This window comes from Camelina sativa, chromosome 20 (assembly GCF_030686135.1).
Source record: "Camelina sativa cultivar CO46 ecotype springtype chromosome 20, ASM3068613v1".
NCBI classification, from domain to species: domain Eukaryota; kingdom Viridiplantae; phylum Streptophyta; class Magnoliopsida; order Brassicales; family Brassicaceae; genus Camelina; species Camelina sativa.
The window spans coordinates 10,156,621-10,171,788 of record NC_141899.1 but is presented as its reverse complement, the minus strand read 5'-3'; the positions used below and the strand labels follow the sequence as shown (position 1 = coordinate 10,171,788).

At 30.9% G+C, this 15,168-nt stretch overlaps 2 protein-coding genes across 2 annotated transcripts; one reads left to right on the top strand and one right to left on the bottom strand.

The window, feature by feature from the left end:
* The first annotated feature begins 132 nt into the window (after window positions 1-132).
* On the top strand, window positions 133-2,527 carry LOC104770379 (uncharacterized). The gene is made up of 3 exons (XM_010494793.2): window positions 133-653; window positions 1,181-1,569; window positions 1,657-2,527. The coding sequence occupies exons 2-3, from the start codon at window positions 1,183-1,185 to the stop codon at window positions 2,248-2,250; spliced, it is 981 nt and encodes a 326-aa protein (XP_010493095.1). The 5' UTR covers window positions 133-653; window positions 1,181-1,182; the 3' UTR covers window positions 2,251-2,527.
* A 205-nt stretch (window positions 2,528-2,732) lies between these two features.
* LOC104770378 (GTP-binding nuclear protein Ran-2) lies at window positions 2,733-4,511 on the bottom strand. Its single transcript, XM_010494792.3, has 5 exons — window positions 4,232-4,511; window positions 3,993-4,062; window positions 3,822-3,878; window positions 3,607-3,724; window positions 2,733-3,337 (listed from the first exon to the last, which is right to left on the bottom strand). The coding sequence occupies exons 1-5, from the start codon at window positions 4,232-4,234 to the stop codon at window positions 2,920-2,922; spliced, it is 666 nt and encodes a 221-aa protein (XP_010493094.1). The 5' UTR covers window positions 4,235-4,511; the 3' UTR covers window positions 2,733-2,919.
* Window positions 4,512-15,168: the final 10,657 nt, after the last annotated feature.

The window sequence follows — 15,168 nt, the reverse complement described above, 5'->3', positions numbered from 1 at the left end:
CCAATTTATAGTGGTCTATTGACTAAAATAGATTACCATATAAATAGGTTGAAAGACTAGTGTTCAAATGACTTCAAATGAATTTCAATTTTGGTTTGGTAACTTTGTAAAAGTAAACATCAATCTTACTCCTTTTTTTTTTTTCTTAATTTATAAAACATCAAATTATTGTCACTTACCCATTCTTTTTGTTTTTGTTTATATGGTTATATTCACCCAATAATTTCAAAAAGAGATAAATCTTATATCAAAGAAAATGAAACAAAAGGCCATTTCTCATGCGGGTTTTGGATAATTCTACTCTTGTATTTGCAGGTTCGCAAGTTGAACTATTATTATTTCTCTTCTTCATTTAAAAAAAAAAAACTAAAACGATTAATTGATTTTATTTAGTTTTAGTTTTGCTGATGTGGAATATATAAATTTATCTTTTCCCTTTTTTATTAATTTATTTGCAAATACGTTTTAATTTTTTTTTTTTTTTTTTTATTTACACACCCCTTTTTGATCTAATGTTTGGTTGCCCAGAAAATCAAAGAAAAAAAACAAAGAAGTGAAGTTTTTGTTTGTTGTTTCTGGCAGCAGAAGAAGAATCATTCTTTCATATGTCTTTCTTTGCTTGCTAAAGCATCCACTGACCTCAAAACGAAAAGGTAAATCACAAATTCACAACTCACAATTTTTTGAACTTTTTTTTTTTATTTTTGAATTTTTAATTCTCTTTCATGTCCGCTTAATGTAGTGATTATCTTCCCTTAATCAATTTCTAACTAATGAAGATTAGATTGATCCTTCAAAATGGAATCTCAATCTTAGGACTTTTTCTGCAATCTAGTGATTTATGTATGAAGCAAAAGCATCTGATGATGATGATATATGTTTTAATTATTATACCAATGGATTGAAGTTGAAGTTTCTGCTATGTGAATGAGAATTCTAATGGATCTTATTGCTCCAACTTGTTGTCAGGATCATCAAAAGAAACTATTTTTTTGATCTGTGATTGGTTTTATCTTGTTCTGTGGTTTCAAGTCAAGGATAACAACTTTGAGTTTTATTTTTTGCCCAGATTGATTGTTAAAGGCTAGACCTTTAACCGTATGTTATTGTTAAATTTCTGATTTTATAAGCAGCTTGAATGTGAAAAAGATATTCACATTATGGTGTTTTTTTGTAACAGCAATGATGAGATTCAGAAAGGGAACTAAAGTTGAAGTGTTGAGCAAATCATCGGTTCCATCTGGTGCTTGGCGGTCTGCAGAGATAATATCAGGAAATGGGCATTACTACACTGTCATGTATGAAAGCGATGATGGTACGGTGAGGGTTCCGAGGAAGAGTATGAGGCCTCAGCCTCCTCGTTTACAAGTCCTAGACTCTTGGGCTCCTGGTGACATTCTTGAGGTTTTCGAAAGTTGTTCCTGGAAGATGGCAATCGTTTCCAAGGTTTTAGAGAATGGTTGTTTCTTGATTAGATTGCTTGGTTCCTCACTTAAGTTTAAGGTAACCAAATCCGACATTCGTGTTAGACAATCTTGGCAAGATAACGAGTGGATCATGATCGGACAGGTACTTGTTTTTTTCTTCCACTGTGACTGTATCTTCCAAAGTTTGTTTTTGAGCTGACATTTTGTTTGTTTAACCATTTGGCTGAAGGGTGCATCAAGGTTAAGCGGACAGACTTCAACTGGAGAACTAAGGAGAAAGGTGAATCCCAAAGGCGACTACATATCATCTGAGAGCAAAGACAAGCTTGATGAGTCTGATGTGATTTTGTCAAAAGGTCTAAAGAAACGGACCTACTCTTTGGTTGAACCGCACAATCAAGATAGAGAGAAGAAGAAGAAAAAGAAGAAGATGATGGAAGCAGAAGAAGAAGATAGAGAGAGTGTTGCTTCTTCTGTTGGTAGTTGTAGCATGGATACAGATGGTCTCAGTGCTGTTTCATTCAGTCCCAGAGAAACTGGTAACACTAGTGACACAGAGTCATCGTTTTGTGGCTACGGAAGCATGGAGATGAAGAAGTTGGAGATTCCAAGAAAAGGCTCCGAGGCAGCTGATGTTCATAGGTTAGAGTTGGATGCATACCGAAGCAGTATTGAGAGGTTGCACGCATCTGGACCAATTATAACTTGGGAACAAGAAACGTGGATTACAAATCTCCGTCTCAGATTGAACATTTCGAATGAGGAACATCTGATGCAGATAAGAAACCTTATCTCTGATGACAACAGTACAACATACAGATAGCACCAGCAGCAGCATTGACAACTAAAACTTGTGTCACATAGAATAAATTTGAGGGTAGGTTGTACAAATGTCACTCTAGTTTCGAATCAGGTTTTTCGATTTATTCCGAACTTGTGAATGTAAATGCGAACATCTTTCCTTTTTTATCTTTGTGTTGACTTAGAGGAAAAAACTTGCAATGTTCACTAATGGTGATTCATGACATGGCCTGTGAGAGATACAATAAGAGAGAATACAAGCTGTAAGGGAATTGAAACACTAATGGTGATTCATGACATGGCCTGTGAGAGATACAATAAGAGAGAATACAAGCTGTAAGGGAACTGAAACACTAATGGTGACTACCAATTCGAAACTGCACAGCTAATTACAATCCTTTTATGCCTAATGCTGATTAATATATAGTTTTATCTTGACCAAGTAGCTAAATGTCGCATCAGAAATCCATCAACTGGTTAATAGAAAAGAGGATGGGAATAAAGTTTTGCAATAACCACATATTCTTTTTGGCAGAAAAAAAACTTAGATGCAAACTCTCTTTGGGTTCCAAACAAAACAATCCCAATATAATTCTCTCAATATCTGTTATGAAAAGACCGATTGATTTATATGTAACCTCAAATCAAAAACAGCATAATAGAGAAAACCATGGCAGCCATTTTAGAAGATCTACTCGAATGCATCATCATCGTCATCAGGAAGTGGCTGAGCTGCGGCAGCTGCAAGATCGGCCTCGTTCTGCTGCTGAGCAGCAATGTCAAGGTGAACCTCTGGTGGAGCAAGAGCTGGTGACTCAACAAAGTGAAGGTTCTGGTCTCCAGCCAACTTTCTAGCAAGGTACAAGAAAGGCTTCTCGAAGTTGTAGTTGCTCTTTGCTGATATCTCATAGTACTGCAGATTCTTCTTCCTGTGGAATGTGACCTGCTTCGCCTTCACTTGCCTGTTCTTCACATCAACCTTGTTCCCGCACAGAACGATCGGGATGTTTTCACACACCCTGCAAAGATCACGATGCCATGTCGGAACATTCTTGTATGTGAGCCTTGCTGTGACATCGAACATTATGATGGCACACTGACCATGGATGCTGCAAGAAAATTAAAGATTAGATATATATCCAAATGAAACCATCTAAATCAACCAATTCAAGTCCTATTCCTATTGTCATAGTGAGATTGTTCGACTATGCATACTCTAATACCAACTAAGATTACTACTACAACATAACAGTCCTATTCCAGTTGTCCAGGTGACGAATCAGTTGCCAATTTCAAACCCTAACCAGAGCTATTCCAAACTATGCGTACTCTAAAACGACTCTACACATTAACCTATCAAGAAGATCAGTCTACTTACTAGTATCCATCCCTAAGGCCACCAAACTTCTCTTGACCAGCAGTGTCCCAGCAGTAAAAACGGATCTTGCCACAGTTTGTGAAGAAATCCAAAGGATGAACCTCCACACCAATGGTAGCTGCAAGAAACAAGATCAGAACTCAACATCAAAATCAGATGAAGACATAAAGAATAGAAAACTGTGTATTCATGAGCAAATCTTTTGATATACTCACGTTCATACTTCTTCTCAAACTCCCCAGTAAGATGCCTCTTCACAAAAGTTGTCTTCCCTGCACAAAAACACCAAAAAGCAATCGAACATCCCAATCAGTACAACAAAATCTCAAATCCGAAACAAATAAACAGTAATCACTCGATGAAAAAGACGAAGAAGAGTACCGTACCTGTGCCTCCATCACCAACGATGACGAGCTTGAAGCTAGGGTAATCTACGGTCTGCTGATTCGGTAGCGCCTGAAACAAAGATATTCACAAAAAAAAATTAGAAAAACCCTAAAACGAAAGAAGAAATCGACGCGATCTCGTGAGATCTGAGACTGTGAAAACCCTAAGATCAAGAATCCACGAAATATAAACCCTAGAAGACGAATAAATCATAAGCAAAAGCGAAGAGAATGATTACCATGTTAAATCGGAGTTCGAGAGAGGAGTACGCGTCCGAGAGGTTTAAGAAGCAGCGATGCGGCGAGAGAGAGAGAGGACTGAGAGGAGAGAGAGAGATCGAGAGGGTTTTAAAAGGAGAGAATTTGGGAGGTTTTTTTGGCTTAGGTTTGACGCTATTCCTTACACCGTTAGATTCCTTCTTTTGGGTTCTTCAATCTTAAGCAGCTTTCTCCACCGTTGGATCTTTTTTTCAACAATATAGGTCCATCGTATATTTTATTTTAAAAACATAAATAAATAATTGATTAATAATATATACTACCCTATTTATAGACAAATATCACTTTCACATTTTATATCACTTTCACATATAAATAATTTTTCTATAAGTATCATTTTTTCTTTAACTTTTAATTATATACTTTTACAAATTTTTACATAAGAGTTTCTTTTTGTTTGGGCAAACAAATTTTTATATTAACAAATTAATTAAATCAGTGAGAATGAAACTGTATTTTTTGATATATCAGAATCTGTATTGGAAATATAAAACAACACTTATTCTAAAACAAAAAAGAGTTTACACTAGTTTTTTTTTCTTTTCTTTTTGTATGTTGGAGCGTAGTTATTATTATTAACAAATTTTAACATACCCAGTAAAGATTTATTTATTTATCTTTTTCTTTCAGGAAAAAATATATTCATCTAGAATAATTCAGTGATTGAACATTCAGTAGGCAGGTTGATGTATTTCAGACAAGTATAATTTTACTTATGCAGGTTCCATCAGGTGGATAGTGATGACCTAACTATTGCTGTCAACTTTTGGTGGCAATCAAACATTATGTCTAATATGCCTGAACCTATGGATTCATATAATCTGCACCGAATCACAAGAAGGTCTTGATTACAAATCTTGGATTCTTATACAAAATATCTTGTCTTACCATTTTTGTTTTGTTGCCTGACCTCTATTCCTTTTTCTTGCATGTGTCTGGATTTTGTGTCATACATTAAGATTGATAGACAGAGAAATGAGTTGGATATGGCCTTCGCCCCAAATATTCTAGGAGGCCCAAACAAAATATTCTTAAGAATTTTAGGGTATGAAGTCATGTATTTGGCCCATCTGGCCGCATGAGCAAAATCGTCATTTTACAAGGAGACAGAAGAAGCCCTAGGTCAGTGACCCACTATATAAACCAGATGTCATTGTCAGAGCTCGGGATCCACTTTTTGGGCAATTAGAGAGAGAAGAGCTATTATTTTCTTATTAACTGCGCTTAGCTCTTTAATTGTCATTTTCTGTAAACTCTTCTTGAATTCTACGTTAAATAAAAGGACTAGATCCGATTTATTCCCACTAAGATCCGTATTATTAATATTGTCGATTTCATACATCAACAAAATGGTGTGTAAGTTATCCTCTCTCTGCAGTAAAGATTTTTAGACTTATCCGCAAAGTCTTTGAAGTTTCATATAAACATAAAGTTTTTATATACTTTTATTGCGCAGGCCTTTAAGAAGGTACTAGACAAGTTTTTGGCGGTCAACATTGCTTCACCAACATCGAACATCTGAGTGGGAACTGTGTGTTGGCAGATGAGTGTGATATGACAAGAAAGGATGCTGTTGATATGGAAAGGTCGTGTAATATTAGTTGGGAAGCTGATAAAAATGTTGCTGTTGACCTAAACAAATGTGGTAGCTCTAGTCCCGCGTTCTCAGCTGATTCAAGTATGCACAATCGGTTTCCCTTTTATCTCGTGCCCCTTCCGGACTGATCGGCTTTACTCAACGAGACGCTTTTGCTAGCACCTTCACATACTAATTGCCTTTCGACAAAAAAAGACAAGCCATAAGTTTTGTTGAGCCTGGTTTCTCTAAAACCACAACAAATTATCTGCAAAACGAGCTAAGCAGTTGAAGCCTAGAAGGTGACCATCACTCAGATCCTACTTTTCTCTTACTCTTTTTTTTCAGAATCCGTGTCTAGATTGAGTCTATTTTGTTGATATGGAATTGTAATACTGATATCATTATTCTTGAGAGGTAACGCAAGTTTCGACTAGAGCAGACTACTGTCAAGACTATCCATTCCTGTATGAATCTTATAACCTTGTGAATGATGCTGCTTTGAACCGATTCATTAACTGTATATGCTTGAGCAGTGTTAAACATCCAAGCAGACTCCTGCATGACTGTTACCTCCTTTCTTACTACTTCCTCCTTCATCACCAACATCACCATTTGATCGGTTGATCCAACAGGTTGCTAATATACACTGCCAAGGAGACTTGGGGAGAGTGTCTCAAAGTCACCGTGTGCACTTTGCTCAAATAACGCTAGATCAGTGTGTTTGGGCAAAATTAATCGATTCGTTTAAAGACTACGGAAACAAGAAACAGATGTTGAATAGTTGCTTTTATTAATCAAAGTCTCGAGCTCAAATACAAGAATTCAAGGCACAGCGAATCAATCTATAAACCCTAGCCGCGTTCTAGAGTTGAGTCGTGTGTCTTGTGTTTTAGGTCTCTTGCTTCGTTCTCGATGATGTCTCTCGTAGAGGCCGCTCTCCTTATATAGAGATTCCTTTACCCTAATCCCTTAGGACTTGTCTTGGGCTTGCCGACTCTATGCATGATAGGGTCGGTCGCGGGACTCTTGGCCCATTAGTAAAGTCGGTCGCTAGACTCTTGGTCCCTTAATAGATCTAGTCGCGTGACTTTCGGTCCATCGACGAAGTCAGTCGCGAGATTCTCGGTCCATCGACGAAGTTAGTCGCGAGATTCTCGGTCTCGTGACAGAGTCAGTCACGAGATTCTCGGTCTCGTGACAGAGTCAGTCACGAGATTCTCGGTCTCTTGACAGAGTGAGTCACGAGATTCTCGGTTCATTGAACCAATCAAGAAGATTTTCCTTTTATAAGATAAACTCTTATTTACGCTGACTTTATCCAGCAAAATATGCATTGACTAAATAAATTATCTATTTATTTATGATGATAAAATTATGCCCAACAATTACCTAGTATAATTAGAAACTAGGTATTAACCCGCGGAAAACCGCGGGCTGAACTTTTTTTTTGATGAAAATTTGTAATAATTTATTTTTGTTAATATATTATTTATTAATTTTTAAAATCTAAGCTGTTAAACAGAAGTGATATAGATTTTATTTGATTAGATTTTTGATAAAAACTTTAATCCATGCTGGTAAAAAATGTTGATAAAATTTGTAGTTGTAGATTTTATTCGATTAGATTTTTAAAATCTTAGCTGATAATTTTTAATAATATTTTTTTTCTTTTCAAGTATGAATTAGTTTAGATTCGAATAGATTTTATTCACTTTTGTAGATTTAATTTAATTATATCTGTCAACAATTTTTTTTGTTTATTAATAATTAATAAAGATAAATTAATTAATTAAATTTTTCTAATGGCAGGTGAATGTAATTTTTTACACATTTTAAGGTTAGTTTCATATTTGTACTCCCAATTAATATAGTAGGATACGTTATGATTCATATGTTGTATGGTTTTGTTCTCAACATTTAACTCAGGTTTTTAAGTTGTCTATATTGTATCTCTTATGGTATAAAGTATTTTTCTTTGAGGTGTGTTTAATGTGGCTGTTTAGGTTGCCAATATTGTATCCCTTAGGGTATAAATCCCCTATATATTAGAAGAGAAACATTTTGGTGAAAAAGCTGATGTGTCAGCATTACAGAGCTCAGTGCACCATTTAGCAAAGTCTCCTCAAATTTTCTAATTAATTACATCTTTGTGCCATTGTATTTATTGGCAAAAAAAAACCCATAAATGAAAACCCTACACATGTCTATCCTCACCTATATATACATTCTTCGAGCGCAATAGCCAGAGCAAACAAAAAATCCATCTTCAATAATCACATGCCTTCTTTTACGAAGCTATACGTAAATCATGGTCTAATCATGGTTCGAGCATAATAGCCAATACCAGCCATCTGCCAATATAATTTATGATGAACATCCTCCTAAGTTCGTTTATAACGTGATGGAAAAACAATGACAGAAAAGAAGAAAAATAAGATATTTTACCAATTGTGAACCTTTACTCGGTAAGTATTCAAAGTTTTATGATGATCAAGTTGTCAGTTTAATTTCTTTATATATCCAACTCCTACATTTGAACAGGTTTCAAAAGTGGTATGTCATAAAGCAAATGACCAGACACATAAAATCAAGATTCTATTTCAGTATTTAACCAAAGGAAACAGTTTACCAAATCCCAGAAAGAAAATCAAAATAACCCATGAAGACTACATAACTACTTCTTCGAAGAAATAAAGGATTTCATTTGTATTAATATTTTGTGATAAGCACGATAATGTATGGATTTTATTATTAATTGTATTTCATTTGAATAATTAAATAAATTTGATATATTTCTTTCTATTCCTCTTAATAGTTAATCAAGTACAAAGTTTTAGTTGGATTTAATATTGACAATATTCAAATCTTTCTATTCATCACATAATTTTTTTGCCTCACACCTATAATTATATAATTATACTGCTAAATATTATGTTATTTTAAAAATTCACCTTATCACGTAATGTCGGGAACAAATGCATACTAATTAGTTCTAATAAGAAAATATATCTATGGTGATGATTTTGTAAATCAATACTTATGCATGACATACTTACACATAATTTTGTTGATTGATTCGCTATTTTTGGATAATTTTTCCTCGGAGATTATCAGCATCAATTAAACAGACAACAAATACTTGATTACTAAGAAACTGCTAAATTCACTAGGAAAAAAAGGAATAAAATCTGCAGGCCTAACAATTTACTTTTTTCAATTAAGATGATAATAACATTTTTCTCCTATGATATAGGGGATTATCAATCAAACAGAAAATGAATATTCTATTCCAAATTAACTGCTAAATTCAGTAGAAAAAGGACGGAAATAATATCATACAGGTCTATCAATTTATTATTTTCAATTAAGATGATAATTGCGTAATTTCCTAGATTATAGATGTAAATGACGTATGATTGATTATTGCAATATTAAACAAATAAGTGCGATTACTCTTATTGAAATTAACGTTTTCCCAAAAAATAGGACATAATTAATCAGATATACTACAAACCGAAATAAAATCAAATCAACCTAAGTTAATCCTTTGATTTTCCATTTAAAAAGGAATTTAATTGAAAACACCCTCACCAGAACTAAAGTAATTGCGCTTAAAAATCCAAAATTATTTACCTAATCTAAGATTTTGTTTTTTCAATCGAAACAATTTACTTGGAGGGAAGTGAAAAAAAAATATATCTTTTTCTGTTAAGAATCAAACTTATTTAACTTAGCAAGGTAAAAGAAACAAAAAAATTTGGGATTAAGTTTGGAAAAATATTGGTTAGATATGAGATATTTCCATATTTTCTTGAAAAAAAAAATCAGATTAATAAAAAAAATCAGACCAAATTTGAGTATTAGAATTTCAATAGATATCCATAACAAATAGATTTCCATACTTAAATTCGAATAAAACTCAAAGAAACATTAATTTTAGAGCTTAATTATAGTTCAAACAAATTTCCATAATCAACTATTTAGAATAATAGATACTGATTTTATTTTAAATAATAATTTTTTATATATTTAAAAATCCTAATTTCAGTATTTAATATATAATTTCCTAATATATAGGATGACCGTATATTAATGATTTTCTTAATTTTACAATTAACATATTATCAAATTTTAGAGATTTTTAAAAAGATTTAAACACGAAATTTGATTTAAAATTCTGAAATCAAACGAAAATCACAGGTAAAATATTCCAAAATTAAAATATACAATCTCAAACAAGTAAACAGTTATTAAAATCACGGTTATAAGATGGAAAATATGATATATATAAGACGGGACGAGTTTTCTATCAAGAGATAGATATACCACTTTTCTCTTACTTTTTTTTTTAATATATTTATCTTTGCTCATAATAAAACAAATCCAATCATTTTTGACGACTAAAAACAAATGGAATACTAAAGTGGTATGAGTTTTGATTATGAATTGTTAATAGCATTCTTAAAAATTTAGCTTGGGCATAAAAACTATACCCGAATACCCAATTCGGAAGCCAATCCGGTAGACCAGGTTTGGGTTGGGTACATATTTACCTATAAAATCCTATTGGTTTCTATTTTCTAATGCATTGGGTTTGAGTTAGGGTCTGATAATTCCGGTATCCATCCGGGTACCCATCAAACCAATATATATGAATTTATTTAAAAATATTTAGAATATTTAGTATTAATATAATTCAATTACCTAAAATTATAATTGTAATTTTCAATATTTCAATTAGTTTTATACCTAAATATTAAAAATAGTTAAAGTATCTAAAATTAATTGTTATATAAGTCAAAATTTAGCTAAATTATTTAAATTTAATTAATTTAAAGATTTTTTCCGGGTATTCAGTAGTTTGGGTAGTTTGGGTATCTCAAATTTGTAACTCGAACCGACTCAAAGTCGATAGTACTCGAACGAAACCGAATCCATATATCGAAAAATATCCAATAGATTCTATTTTTTAAAACCCGTTTACTCAAATCTGATCGGTTAATATCCCAACTTGAACGGGTTGCCCAAATGTTTAAGCCTTCTAAAAATAGGTTTAAATAGATAATCCGTATATACATTATAATTGCAAATCTGATTACTAACTAATCTCGCACGTACGTGCGGGTCCGAACCTAGTTTTTTTTATTAAATATGTATTTAATTTGGTTATTTAGATTGCCAATGTTGTAACATCTTAGGTGTTATAGTGTTAGTGTGTTATCATAACAACACCACCGTTTTCTCCATTCACTACTACCACAATTATTATATACATAAAAAAAAGTTAGATCTATACTATTTGATTTCATTCTATACTATTTTATTTGTGTATGCAATCAAATACTATTCACTATTTTATAAAATCCATTTCCGATTTTAAAAATTTAAATCATAGGAAAAAAAATCTATGCTTTTTCAAAACCATTGCAATATTTAACTAAATTACTTTCATACAACTAATCTATATACTTATTTAATCAACCCTTTAAACAAATAACCCTATTCTATGTAAAATATTACACAAAATGCCACTGTATTTTACTACAAAATATAATAACAGAATCTTAATATTAATTTGTTGTAACCTGAAAATGATTATCTAAAAAAATAGTAATTATTAATTTATTAGATTACAAGAAATCATTAATAAAATAATTTCGAAATTATTTAATAAAATAATAATAAAATTATTTCGAAATTATGTAATAAAATAATTAAACAGATTCTATTTATTGTTTCAGAAATCTTAGGAAACAATAACAAACTATTTAGAAAATTATAAAACTTAAATTTATTTATAAAACTAAGGTTAAATATTTACATATCTAAATCATTTAATAATAAAAAAAATATATTAAAATTGGGATACAACATTGTTTATATTTTTAAAATATATCTATACTAGGTGATAACTCGTGCTACAGCACGGGCAAAAACGTTTATTATATTTTTAAATTCTTAATACTGTATGAGTTACATCTATGTTAGTTATTTTATATTGATAGTATAATTTACATGAGTATTTACTTTGGAACCCGAAACCCTTCTATTCATATCTAATTACCTCTGGTCTCTATACTCCACTTCCCACCATATGTAATAATCTCTCTCCTGTATCCTCCTGTATTAGCTGCTGTGTTATATCTCTTTTATATAATTTTGTATTTTACTATAATTTCTTCAACCATATTTTATAAGAAATATGTTTTTACTACTAAATTTTAAAATAATGTACAATAAGATTTTAAAAGATGTATCAAGAATATAATGAATGTAATAAGTTTTAAATTTCTCTAATAGTATATATATATATATAAACATGGTTAAATAATTGGAAATAATAAAATGGTAGAATATTAAATATAATAATTATAAGAAATAAATAAAAAGAATGAAAATGCAAATATGGAAGTACGCAATAAAAATTATTTATTGGAGTACATGAATAAGGATTTTTTATAAATTTATTGGATGGGTGATATTATGAAATTTAACCTGCAAAAGAAAACATAAGATTATGTCAAATAATTTACACGAAGAACATATATATAAATTTTTAAAAAGTGGAAACAAAATAAAAATAGAGTCTTACATAAGTATCCATAAAGATGAATCAAATGTCTTGGAAAATCTCTTTGAAGACAACATTCCTTGTTTTTTTTTGAGGTTTTTCTTTTGGGTCATAATGAGAATTTTCAATCCTGATTTAGTACTTACACGGGACATTGCTACATATAGCTGGCCATGAGTGAAAACCGGTCTAGGCAAAAATAACCCAACAATTGAGAGTGACTGACCTTGGCTTTTGTTGATAGTCATTGCAAAAGCAACGGTTATCGGAAATTGTCTACGTCTCATTTTGACTATCTAAAAAAATTAGTTGGTTTAAACTATCTAAAAAAATTATAATTCTCAAAAACTATCTTACTGTTTTCAAAAGTACCCAAAATTTTCAAAGTACCCGTTCCAAATTAGTTGATTACATGTCCCATAGTCAACTTTTAAATATAATATATTTGTGTATGGGCAACACAATACACAAAAACTCATCAACCACTGAGACTTTTAATGTCTTCTAAGTACTATCTCGGGATACAACACATTGTGATATTTTTTCATGTAAAAATGGTTTAGAAATTAAAAAATTAATTAGATGCTGTTAGTATTTTCTATTGAAATTAGTTGGCCACTATTTGGGTGTTTTGTCAATATTTTGGTTTATATGTGAATATCGCAACCCGTGTCGAGGATAATTAAATTTGAAAATATATGATTTTTGGCAATTCATCCATAATAACCAAACAAATCCGTGTTTTTTTCACGTGTATACTAAACTATTAAAAATATTTCTCACAGTTTGTTTAAGGGTGTTAACCCAAATATCATATTTGAGTTTGGAAACATATTTTATGCCCATAACTTTACTATTTTAAATAATTTTCGATTCGACAATATTTTTTAAAAAAGTTTGGCTAAAAAAAGTAGAAGAATTACATAAAATCTTTATTTGAATATTTAATTTATATATAGTTAGTAGATCATAATTCTCAAAAACTCTCAAAATATTTTTAAAAATACACAAACTCTCAAAATACCCATTTTAAAGTAGTTTTTTATATGTCATATAGTCTCGTCCTATCCCGTCTTGTCCATTTCATACTGCCAAAAATTTTGTGTCCTATAACCGTTCTTTTTGAAATAATTACCTTTTAAACAATATTTATTAAAACATTTTGGTTAAGAAATTCTCAAAATTTTCAAAAGTATACAAAATTCTCAATATACCTGTCTCAAAGTAATTCGTTATTGTCATATTTCTTTTTTAATATGAATCTGATAATTGAAAAACTTATAAGATTTATTTTAGGAATATATATATTTTATATTTAAATGTTGAAACTATCCATATCTATAACAAAATAGCTGGTTGAAAAATGTCTAAACAATGTAGGCTAGTCAAAAGAATGATCTTTGATTCCTGATTTTCAGAATATACGAAAACAGTGTGTTTAAATATAAATTAATATTTATTTCCTTAACTACAAAATCTACAAAATCCCATTAAATGCAAATGTGTTTTTAAATTAATTTTCAAATTTTAAAAGTTGAATTATTATTAAAATAGTTAAAAGACATTCACCCATTCGAAAATAAACATCGATAGAATTGGATGCAAAGATAAAAAAAAATTATATGGGTCAGTTAGACCAGCGCGTTAATCTGAATTCAAAAAATAGCAAATATATGTGTTTACCTTTTGTAGATTAATTAAATAGTCATGATATCAACAACATTAACATGCAATTATTTACGAAACAATGTCATGTTTTGTAAAGTGAATACTCATAATTAAATAATTAAATTAAAAGTTAAAATTAGATTCCAACTTCCAAGTACCCTACAAAATAATGTGATAATTTGAAAAAGGATCTTTGCTTATTCAAATTAACCAAGTGAGTCAATTAGATTTTAATACTTGGAAGATAATTTGAGATAATTTGAAAAAGATCCTTTTAACTAAATTATTTTGAATAAGCAACTCACTGAAACAATGTCATGTTCTTGATTTGATCCTTTGAATAAGGATGTGCAAAGATAATTTGAATAAGCAAAGATCTAACAAAGCCAAATAAGCCAACTTTTACATAAACTTTTGTTTATTGACTCACTTGGTTGTTAATTTGTTATGCGAATATATATATTTATTTGCTTACGATAGATACATGAACTAAAATTTAATAAGTTAATTTGTTACTACAGACAAATATTATTAATACCCAAGAGATAATAGGGGACAAATATTATTAGTGTTTATAGAACAAATGCACACACACTAAGCAGGAAGAAGATAAATTTATTGATAAATTTGCTTAATAAATAGTTGACTAAATTTGATATATGATTGGAATGACCAAATTTTTGGCAGAAGCAACATCAAAGGCATCCGTCGCAATTACTATCGGGGGAACATTTGGTGTGACAAAGGTTGAAATAGTTATCTTCGCTCACGACTCACCTTAAATTTTTGGCTCCTCGACTCACACATCCCTGCTTCCACAGTGACAGCATACCTTAAAAATCATATAAACCATAATAATTTAATTTTTTATATATTATTATAATTAGCAAAAACCTTGTCGACGTTGTTGACGTTTTTTTGTTGTTGTGGTCTTCATCTTTATCACCTCTCGGTATATTAGGCTTTTTCATGAATTTTGTCTGCTTATGTTCAAGAGAAATACAAAGAAATAATAAGAAAAATATAACCTAAACAAAAAAACTACCAACATAGTTTTAAATAGGAAATGAAACTTAACT

What these genes read in the sequence shown, in the direction of transcription:
- LOC104770379 (XM_010494793.2), top strand. Translation starts at nt 1,183, where the DNA reads ATGATGAGATTCAGAAAGGGAACTAAAGTTGAAGTGTTGAGCAAATCA. An exon ending in AGTGGATCATGATCGGACAG is followed by an intron (nt 1,570 to 1,656) that starts GTACTTGTTTTT and finishes ATTTGGCTGAAG; the next exon opens with GGTGCATCAAGGTTAAGCGG.
- LOC104770378 (XM_010494792.3), bottom strand. An exon ending in GTTTGAGAAGAAGTATGAAC is followed by an intron (nt 3,725 to 3,821) that starts GTGAGTATATCA and finishes TGTTTCTTGCAG; the next exon opens with CTACCATTGGTGTGGAGGTT. An exon ending in GGCCTTAGGGATGGATACTA is followed by an intron (nt 3,338 to 3,606) that starts GTAAGTAGACTG and finishes ATTTTCTTGCAG; the next exon opens with CATCCATGGTCAGTGTGCCA.